Genomic DNA, 10295 nt, shown 5'->3' on the forward strand with positions numbered 1-10295 from the left:
TTAAACAACTCAGTGAACACTCAGGGTCAAGGAAGGATCCTACTTGAGTAATTTTCCGTATCACATCTGTGCCAAGGGGAGAGGCGGGTAGATGCCTTCTATCCGTGATAATAGCTCTGTGCTGCCTGGCAGTGCCATGCTCTTTTATTTGAGGGGCAGCTTCATCGCGTCAGCTGGGCATGCTCGGCAGCAGGGATGGTCAGCGTTGGACGCCCGTTCGTTTGTTGCCCTGCGTGATTCAAAATAGATGTGGTTAGCAGTTTTTGATGACACAATGCCTTTCTGCATATATCCTGTCGTGCTATTGAACAATTTAGCTCCGCGGGACTGTCTCATTTCATCTGCGATATTTTTACAAAATGCATCTTTGAGACTGGTAACAGGGCTGGGGTTATTCTCCGTCCAGTCCAAAACCGCAACGCAGTGGACTGAGGAGACAGAACCACAAGGAACACAAGACAATGTCGAAGCCAAACTGTGTTGGGAGGGATGATGTCAAATACTCCTGGGGAAGCCTAACAATGGACCATTATGACTTCTCTTCTGTATCTAATGATAATAATTACGGAATTATTGCTGCTCATGGTAATCCAATGCTAGTGAAAGAAGAATTGTTGTTCTTCTGCTTATTACTGACAATGGCCGTGCCAGGGCCAGAACCCAGACCCAAGGGAGAGCATAGAGTTCTGAGCAAAAACAAAACAATAAGGGTTGTATTTTGACTTGAAGTCAAGACGCCACAGAAATGTACTGATGTCTTGATGAGTGGTGACATTAGCTGGTTTTCGATTCAAGTTTTTAATGTTTTGATCATTTTAGTGATTCTAACTGTTAGTCACATCTTGGAAATATTTCCTGCAAGTAAAAATTGGCTAAAGTGGATTAACTCTTGATTTAAATAAGGTACAGTGCAACTAAGGACGATGGATCAAGTTTATTGGTATAAATGGACAGTGGTCAAGGAAAAGGTCAATTTTTAATTCACAGCGGAATGGAAATGTACACACGTACATTTTGTTAAGTCCGTATCTTGAGCCTTTACCAATGGGGTGGAGTTATTCTTTTGGCATAACCTGTATATCCTAAGTCCACTACTCCATAACTGAAACTGATGTTGCACAAAATACAGTGGACTTTGCAGCTGCTCATAAGTCTAGAACAACATGTATCTTCCAGCATGTTCTCTCTGTCTCTCACTGTCAAACCAACAGTGATAGTAAGAGTGACTGCCTGTGTTCCCAACTGAATGACACAATAACACCATAATTCAAATCAGGAATCTTCTCCTTTTATGCAAAATGTGAATGTTGCATCACACACACACACACACACACACACACACACACACACACACAATGGCGTATCAAACACAGTATATACGCACTATATATATATATATATAAATATATATATATATATATATCTGCACAAACTTCCATTATGTTGGACTGCTAAAGGCTAAGATAAATCTCCCCAATCCCACAGCTAGTTCATCTTCCCAGACCCCAGGAGAGGATGGCCTTTAGTTCATTCCCAGCTCTTTCCCTCAGTAATTTGTAGGGTACTTTATAAAAAGCCCAGCCATAATGGGAAGTAAACGCCAGCCTAATCTGGTGCTGAGGATGTGATGCCGGGGTGTGTGTGTGTGGGGGGGGGGGGGGGGGGGTCTGATGTGAAGGGAACCCTATTTCCTCCGCATGTGCAGCCGCTGCTGTTGAGTGCTGACCGTGGGAGGACTGGGGGGGATGTTGTGCGTGTGTGTGTGTGTGCATATATGTGTGTGTGTGTGTGTGTGTGAGGGGGGGGGAGTAGTTACTGCTCTCTCCTTCCAGGAGTCCGGAATGACATGCAATTAAGGGGCCTGAGTAGATGGCAGATATCATCTCACTGGAGGGGCAGGAATAGAGGGCAGTCTGTGCTCACCAGCTGCTCTGCTCCGCTCTGCTCCGCTCCGCCAAGAAACAGGCCCACACTTCTGGAGTGGGGAGCAAGACTGGGAGGAAGAGGGGAGGGGAAAAAGAGTAAAAGCACTCACAGATGGGATCGCAGGAAAGGAAAGAGAGAGAGAGAGAGAGAGAGAGAGAGAGGGAGAGAGAGAGGGAGAAGGAGAGGGAGAGGGAAAAAAAAGAGACTCAAGTTTTAACAACCTTCCCACATCTGTTTATTTAGAGAAGAAACCATTGTGTCATTCAGTTATTCTAACAACCTACAGCTCCGGTCAGTGTTAGTCCCACAATGACGGCTTTTTAAATACACAGTTTACGCTCGCGTGAAGTGGCCTCCGGTCGCCACGGTTTCAGGAACGCGCCAACTGCGTGGAACACACCAGGGCTTCGCCTTGCCCTCCCTCGCCCGCTGAGCCGTCTGAGTCTCTCCGTAACCGAGCGCTGGCCGTATAGCGAGCCGAAAGGGCAGAGGAATGGGAGGTAGTCTAGGCTGGCTTATCAGCGACTTGTGTGCTTTCTTTAGCCCAAATCTCACTAATTGGTGATGGGCCCCTGGACAACTGCCAGTTCTACATACAAGCTTTTTTTGTTTTTTTTTCTTCTCAGCCACAAGAGTCCAAATGCCACGGTACTTAGAGTGACCGCATACTTCCACTGTGATTTTTCCATGCTTCTCCAGATAGCCACACATGTCACACATCTACTTCATGTGGGTCTTATCAAAGAACCTCTGGAAGCCAGTGATAAACATAATGAGAGGTGTGTTTGGTGAGTGGGGTGTGATTAAAGCATATATTTTCCCCCATTAGATATCGTGGAGGAGCTCTGTCTAAGATCACGTCTGGAATTCATTTCAGTGTGGGTGTATATGGTCAGCTTCTACATCTTGGGTCATACCTCTCTGTCCCATAAATTAGGTCGATGAAGGAATTAGACAGAACTGAAAGTAATCCAACTAATAAGCCAGTGCCCTATAGCCAGATACTTTTTGCACAGTCAGTAGTTCTTGTAGTCGCCATTTCATATTTGTGGGTTTACTCTTAGATCCTAATCAGTCATATACAATATTGAAGACATAAGCTGCTGACTGATGTCTGATGGCCAAATGTCACTTAATTGAGAAAGGCATAACACAGCAAAAGCCTGATTCACAACAGATCTGGCATGCGGAATGCTTTGTGGTGAAACTGATTTTACAGTTCTGCTTTGTTGTGTCTTCTGTTGTTAAATTCTTTCTTGCTGTGTACCATGTTTAGTGGATTAAGGTCACATGTCTGTGAAGGGAAACGTCTTTATTGGCCATGTGCGCTTATGGTATTTGCTCATTGGCGGTGGTATGACAGGACCTCGGGCCTGTATAAATAGGCTCCTCTGTAGGATGGCAAGGCGCACTCTCATGTGTTGTAACAGCTGGTGGGTTTGACGTGCCCCCGAGTCTCAAGCACACTCAGCAGGTCATCTGCTCCCTACCCACTGTCTCATAACCCGGGGAAAAAGATGCCCCAACGGTCCTCACCACTGCACTGTAAAACAAAACAGTTCGATTGAGTCGGCACTTGATTCATCGGTACAACAGCTCGATAGGATACAGACTGAGGAAATACTCTCACGTCAGCTAGGGACCACTTTGGACAGTAAGTTAAGAATGTTTGCGTTAAGCTATATTATCAAAAAAAAAAAAAAAAAAAAGCATTATCCAAGGCCATGCATTTTCAGAGGTACTCTTTAGCCTGTTGCTACATGGCTATCTAATTGCTAACCCAGCTGGTTATATTAAATCTCTTATTCCTGAGCTGGAGTGAGATTGGAAGCCCTTATATTAAAGCCTCAGGAAATACAGGAAATAGCCCCAACAAGCTGAATGGGCATATCAATCCTGCCTGCGCACACTGACATTAACAGCTTGATTAGACACCCATACCAGGACCAACAGCTGCAGGAGGACGGATCCGCGCTGAGACCAACTGCAGCTGTCTCTCTCTCCACGAGGAAGGACAAGCATATCATTTCGATAGCATGAACCTTGGGGACGGAGAAGTGTGGAGAGCACATTAATGACTTGCTCTGGGAAAAGCTCAAAGAATGTTTTCTTCTGTTCCCTTTTTTTTTGCCCCCTCTGCCTCGCATGACTCAAGTGTGTAGTGGAGTCTCTCGTCATGGATGGCAGTCAGTTGAGACATTAAAAGCTAAAGTCTCCGTACATGACCCCATCATTATAAGAAACGATTCAGATAAAGAGTCTACTGTGAGCGCTTAGCAAAACATGTAATACACCTCCAGTTTGACGTCTCCTTAAATCCTAGTTCATACATCAACTTTACAACTCATGTACATACTCAATTTGTGCCATATATTGGAGGGCAGTTTAGGCTACTGGGCTACTAGTGACCTCAGTGCTCAAGGTGTTGTGATAAAGGATAACAGGAGAACAATGGCGACTGAAGTCTCTCTCTCTCTAAAGGTTTGTTAGTAAATCTAATAGCTGTGGGAATCCTCAGTTGAGCTGATCAGCACTGATCTCCATAGCCTCAGGACACAGAGCCTTTTCAATGGATCAGTGACTTCAAACATCAGGGTTGCTCCTCTAAGGACAATGGCATCAAAAAAAAGGAGCTGGCCTACGCTCCCTTCACTTGCCCCCACAGTCAATTAAACAACGAATGGCAGCTTCTGGGAACCCCAAAGTGAGAATTAAATAAACACATCCTCTCCAGAGAGGAAGGGAGAGAGAGAGAGAGAGAGAGAGAGAGAGAGAGAGAGAGAGAGAGAGAGAGAGAGAGAGAGAGAGAATGTATATGACAGGAAATGCTCCAGAAAAACAGGACTTCCAAATTATGGCAAGTTTTCAATTAACTTATCATTTCGCTTCATTATCTATTTCCCTAAGCGTTCCAAAAAGGAAGTTCCATATCCATATAAATGGATAGTTCCTGTAGTCTCATTTCCTGTATTCAAATACTTTCTTTCACAAACATACACAAATAGGGCGTGTTTATGTGGGTGTGTGAAAGAAAGAGATAGAGAGAGTGATCAAAAAACAATTGTAATGTAAATACTAAACACACACAAAAGACACAAAATCCTTGTATGTATATGAAAAACATTTGACGACCATTATAACCATGCAACACCACATATTATTGATTAATAGGTCTTTGGAAATATCCTCCTTTAGTACTTGTTGGTATATATTTGCAAACACCCTACATGCTTCTGCACCTCTATATAAATCTTAATATTTATTGTTATTAATGAAAATATCCAAATTGAGATATATTGGTACAATTACAATGTAATTTCTTGGTAACAATATTTACTACAAGTGATTCATAGGGGGAAAACATCTGGTCCAATCTTCTATTCTTTTCTAAAAGTCCTCAGAAACTAGATGAAATGAGGGAAAGGCTCTCCTTCAATCCTGTGTTGAAAAAAAAAAAAAGATCCCCGCTATATTCAATAATTTACATTTAAGTGGTTCCATTCCTCAAAATAGCCCAAAAACAAAATAGGCTCCACTCCAACGGACATCAAACCTTTGGCTTGCCAAGGAGTGCTAAGGAACGATATTTATAAAGTCAAGACTACAGAACTTCTTGAAATAAACATTTCTTTTTCATTATCAGCAGGGGAGATTTTTAATGTAAGTGACTTCATCGTGTTTGTCCTTTAATTGCATCATTGCTGTATGAACACACATTTAATGGCTCCATCAAAGTAATGGCATACAGCTTTCTTATTAGACACATCTGGTATATACACCCTTAAGCTGCCAAAGAAAATAGTTTTCTTGTGTAAGTGTTTCTCTGAACTCCAACCCATTTCTTGAAGTCAGAGAATATACTGACACTCTTTTTTTCCCCCAAAAAATTTAAACAAATACTTATGAACGACACCAAGCCATTTGTAGAACAGAGAAATGTGTTACAAAAAATAACTGAACAATGAAGACCCAAATGTTGTCCACAATCTAAAGTTGTTGACTTCAGTACTTGCCCCTTGATTGACTGTTGGAGAGTATTGAATTCCGTACATTCATCATTTTGGACTGGTGCGATCTCAAGGAAGCCCCAACAATGTCAGCTTTGGCCATCCGTAACTGACATTGAGTGCATTGTTTTCGCTGGAGCTTCTCTGCTTTGGCCTAAAGGTACATTCCTGAGATCAGAACGCTGTTTGAAACCGAGACCAACCCCCCACCTTTGTGCCACCTGAACCCCTATCAAGAGTGTCTGCAGCAAACAGCCTTTTTATGTTCGGTGCGAATTTGCACGATATCAATTTTCACTTGTGCAAGCTATACTTTTGACGTGCACAGGCACAATTCATATTGACAGTCTGTGATGGCCGACTTTGGTGCTGTCTCATATTGTTGCTTTCTATTGAACTAAAGGGCCCTTTGCCAGAGGGGATAATTTTCAGAAGTCAAATCCCTTCTTGCTTAACAAATAGATGGAGCAAATGGCAGAAATGGCTCCGGACCGTGGATGTCTTTCCCAGTTGTTGAATATGACACTTCAGCAAGTATGTAGCCTATATGAGGGAAATGGCTGAGACGGCCAGTAGAACAAAAACAGTAACGGTGCTGGTTACTATCAGGTTCTTACTTAATTTTCTCCTTTTTCAATGATGATTATCCTCCAGTGTTAACCTCAATGACTAGCTCTGTCTATTGACAAGGAAATGAGATTGGTCACTTTTAACATAATATGCTGAGATTTCAAGACATAGCCTAGGTTCAGAATACACTGTAAGAATAAGATGGAGCTTGTCACTAATAGTCAAATATATATCAAATAAACTGCTATATATGATGCATAAATTGAGGTTCATTTCAGTGTGGTTAACTGACAATTCAATCCTGCTTAATTTAAAAACCTACATTGTGCAATGGAAGTAAAACAATTACAGTTCTCTGTAAGCTTGTATGTGTGATACCCACAGTATCCACATACATTTGATTTATCAACACTAGTTCAGCAACAGCCTAATCAAACAATCTATGAAAAGGAATCTCAGTAGCCTATACAGACAAAATCCCTGACTGATGGTTTAAAATCAAAAGAACGATTTTCTCGATGAAGACTGCATGCATCTTAAGGAGAGAGGAGTAGGGGGACACTGTAAAAGTCTGACAGCGCATCGCGAAGGAACCACAGCCCTATACTTTCTTTCTCAAAGTTTTACCGCTCTCCCCCTCTCACTTTGTAGGGGCCATCGCTTAAGACCGCCCCACCTCCTTATTCCCGCCCAATGACCGACGTAGAGATTTACAACAACACATGGTGGAACCAATAGGAGCCCGTAAAATTTCGGGAAGAGGGTAGAGTGGATAAAGACAAATGAGAGAGTGAAAAGGGGGCCAGTATGCGAACCAGAAGCGTTGCTGTTTTGCTACACTATTTGTTTGCGTTCCCGTCCTTACTTAATGACGGATAATTAGCAATACCACCGAACCTAGTTTACATGTAAGGTTGGTTCTTTAAAACCAAAGAGAGAGCATCGGGATTTTTTAGTCCTCCTGACTTGCATCGGAGTGTGCACGGTCCCGTAGGCTACTTGAGGAGGACTGAGGAGGACAGCACTTGGGCTGCCTGGCTAGAGGCGCTGACTGCCGAGCTAGGACTACTGAAGACCATGAGACGCCTTTATAACCAAGGCCACATTACCGTGGTTTGGTGAAGTACAGATTGTGTTTTATTTTTTCTCTCTATTTGTTGGTACTTGCTTTTCGTGTTTGACGCGCAGTGGAGCATTGCCGGAGTTTATCACGTTATCCAGAAGTGCAACGGAGGAGGATAACTTTGTCTGAATTTACCAGCAGGAAAAGTAAACAGATTCAACAGCAGACTGTATCGAGGAAGGCTTTGATTGGAATGGATTCAATGGATTTATAACATACGCATGTGTCACACGGGCTCGACGTTCAGCGCAACCCTGCAGCCGTCGCAATGGCAACTTTGGCCGGTTTGGCACAGAGCGCCTACAGACATCTATGGCCCTTCGGCTGCATAGTTATCTTTTTTAGCTATTTATGTATAGCTTCGCCTACCCATGGACGTCGATTAATATGCTGGCAGGCTATTTTGAACTGTCAAAATGAAGCAGAGTGTTTGTACGCATATGACCAGTATATACACGCCTGTGAACCCATTCTGACCGGACAGAGGAAGAAGTGTCCAAGTCACTGCATCTCTTCCCTAGTGCAACTCAATCTTACCAGAAACGGGCCGGCTCTGGAAGACTGTAGCTGTGGCAATGATGAAAGATGCAGGAAGACCAAACGCGCTATCGAGCCTTGCCTGCCTAGAACTAGCAACATGGGGTGCACAGAAGCACGGCGCCAATGCGAAAGAGACCCCCAATGCCGAAACGCCATGCGTGACTATTTACTCCACTGTGGCAAACTTTTCAGTGGAGCAATCTGTACGAACCCCTGTCGAAATGTGATTGCTCACATGCGCAAGATACCCAAGGCTCAAAGCTTGGATACCTGCGTTTGCGACGGGACCGAAAGGACTATATGCGAGTACATTAAAGTTAATATGAGAAACCTGTGCTTCGAACCACCACCTGCAGATGACGAGGGCGGTAGTGGAACTGAGTATGACGACGAAGACCCATACTATACCGACGAGCCTTCCAGTAGCGATGTTGGAGACACTGGTTGCTCACTGAGTCCTCGGAGTGTTTTGACTCTGGTGGCATCCATCTTGGTTCTTCTGCCGTTTCTCTGATGGGCAAGTGAATGACTCGCTCAGACTGTTGTAGGGGGAAATATGTCCTCTGTTACTCTCTTTTGTCTTCAAACAACTGTCGGATGCGTTCGGCTCCAAAGAGTAGTGCTAGACAACGAAGTCAGCAATCTAAGACTGGTTGCTCTATGAGTAAACGTGGTGGGTTAACTCCCAACACTCTGTGATTGTCTATGCACGTGTAGGCCTAACTGTTTTGGCCCAGGGGAAACATGCCTTGTCAGTATGTCACAGTATTTATTTTTACGCAAATGGTCTGACATTGCAATAACGACGTGGCTACCAAATACTTAAGCTTGGTCTAACACTACTGCCCTAAAGTATATTAGAGGTTTGTGTCATCTAAGTGTTTGTGTCCTAAGTAAGATAAAGCTTGTTGCGAGCATTTGTCACACTGATTTCAAATGTTGCCTGGGACAAGTGTGTGCAGAAATTATTTTATTTTGATACATAGAGATTTATCAATGCAGGTTTTAATCATAAAGCTGTGCACTGCCAATATGGGACTGGTGTTTTTAAAAGAAAAAGAAAAGATGTATTTTTATATAAAGTTGCATTTGATTTTTGAGAGGCCAAGTGACATCTCTTTAGTAGCCTATATTAAATGCTGGAATGAAATACAGATAGACTAAAAAATCAATTTAAGGTACAATAAAGTCATCTACAAATATATGTTGTAAAAAGGAATCACTGCACACATAGTGTACCAGACAGTGAAAGAGAAAGGTTTTTTAAAAAGTATTCCAGTTGTAAAGGGAAAGTAGGTATTTGATGTATTATTTTCCTTTGAAAAATACTGTACAGTGTATTATATAGATTTTCAGAGAATCTTTTAATTATGTTATCAAAGATGAATTATTCACTGTGTAGAAATGTCTAAATCCACTGTATGACTGCCTCAATGATGTACTTTTATAGAAGGCATAAAAGAGAAATTACAGAAATCCATCTTTGTGTTTGCGGTTTTTATTGTAAGGATATTCTGTGAAGTGACGGGTGTGGATCAGTTATCTTGGCTAATCTTGCTTCAAAAAGACAGTCGCCTCAGTTGTAGAGAGTTTAGATAAATAATGGGTGCCGTAAGCAGCTTTAAGTGCTGATACACTTGACTTTGTAAATAGAAGTGTTTGCCGAAGGAATAAACTTTGACATTTGGATATTTTTAGAACATTAGACACAAAAGGGAGGGCTTTTCCCTGGGGTTTTCGCATGCCGACAGGGCCAAGACAGACAGAAGTTTATTTATTTTTCAATCACTGTGTTTACTCAAAGGCCTTACTTAGCACCATCATCACAAATAGCTGCCACAGCAACAGCCCGGCTAACCCTTTAAAGGCAGACAGTAGCACACAGAGAATGAAGATTGATTATGTTGTGTCAGAACACATAGTTCAATTGCTCTCGATATTCCGCCACTCACACTTGTTGATACGTGCAGCACATTAAACCATGTTCAGGGGAAGTCGCTGCTCTTTCTCTGAAGGGTCCATTTTTAAATCCCCTCTCCCTTCGTGGTAGTGACTTTCGCTGACATCATTTTTCCAGTGGAGGTGAATTATGGTAAAGATATTGCCAGGACGATTGGCTTCTAGCTGGG

General features: G+C 42.7%; 1 protein-coding gene across 1 annotated transcript; it reads left to right on the forward strand.

Annotated features, from left to right (window-relative positions):
• Positions 1-7305: 7305 nt before the first annotated feature.
• Positions 7306-9646, forward strand: gas1a (growth arrest-specific 1a). Its single transcript, XM_062543309.1, has one exon. The coding sequence runs from the start codon at positions 7895-7897 to the stop codon at positions 8678-8680; it is 786 nt and encodes a 261-aa protein (XP_062399293.1). The 5' UTR covers positions 7306-7894; the 3' UTR covers positions 8681-9646.
• Positions 9647-10295: the final 649 nt, after the last annotated feature.

The sequence above is a fragment of the Sardina pilchardus genome, chromosome 8 (assembly GCF_963854185.1).
Source record: "Sardina pilchardus chromosome 8, fSarPil1.1, whole genome shotgun sequence".
NCBI classification, from domain to species: Eukaryota; Metazoa; Chordata; class Actinopteri; order Clupeiformes; family Clupeidae; genus Sardina; species Sardina pilchardus.

Bases quoted from the DNA above. Each gene is read 5' to 3' on its own strand.
- gas1a (XM_062543309.1), top strand. From the start codon at position 7,895: ATGGCAACTTTGGCCGGTTTGGCACAGAGCGCCTACAGACATCTATGG.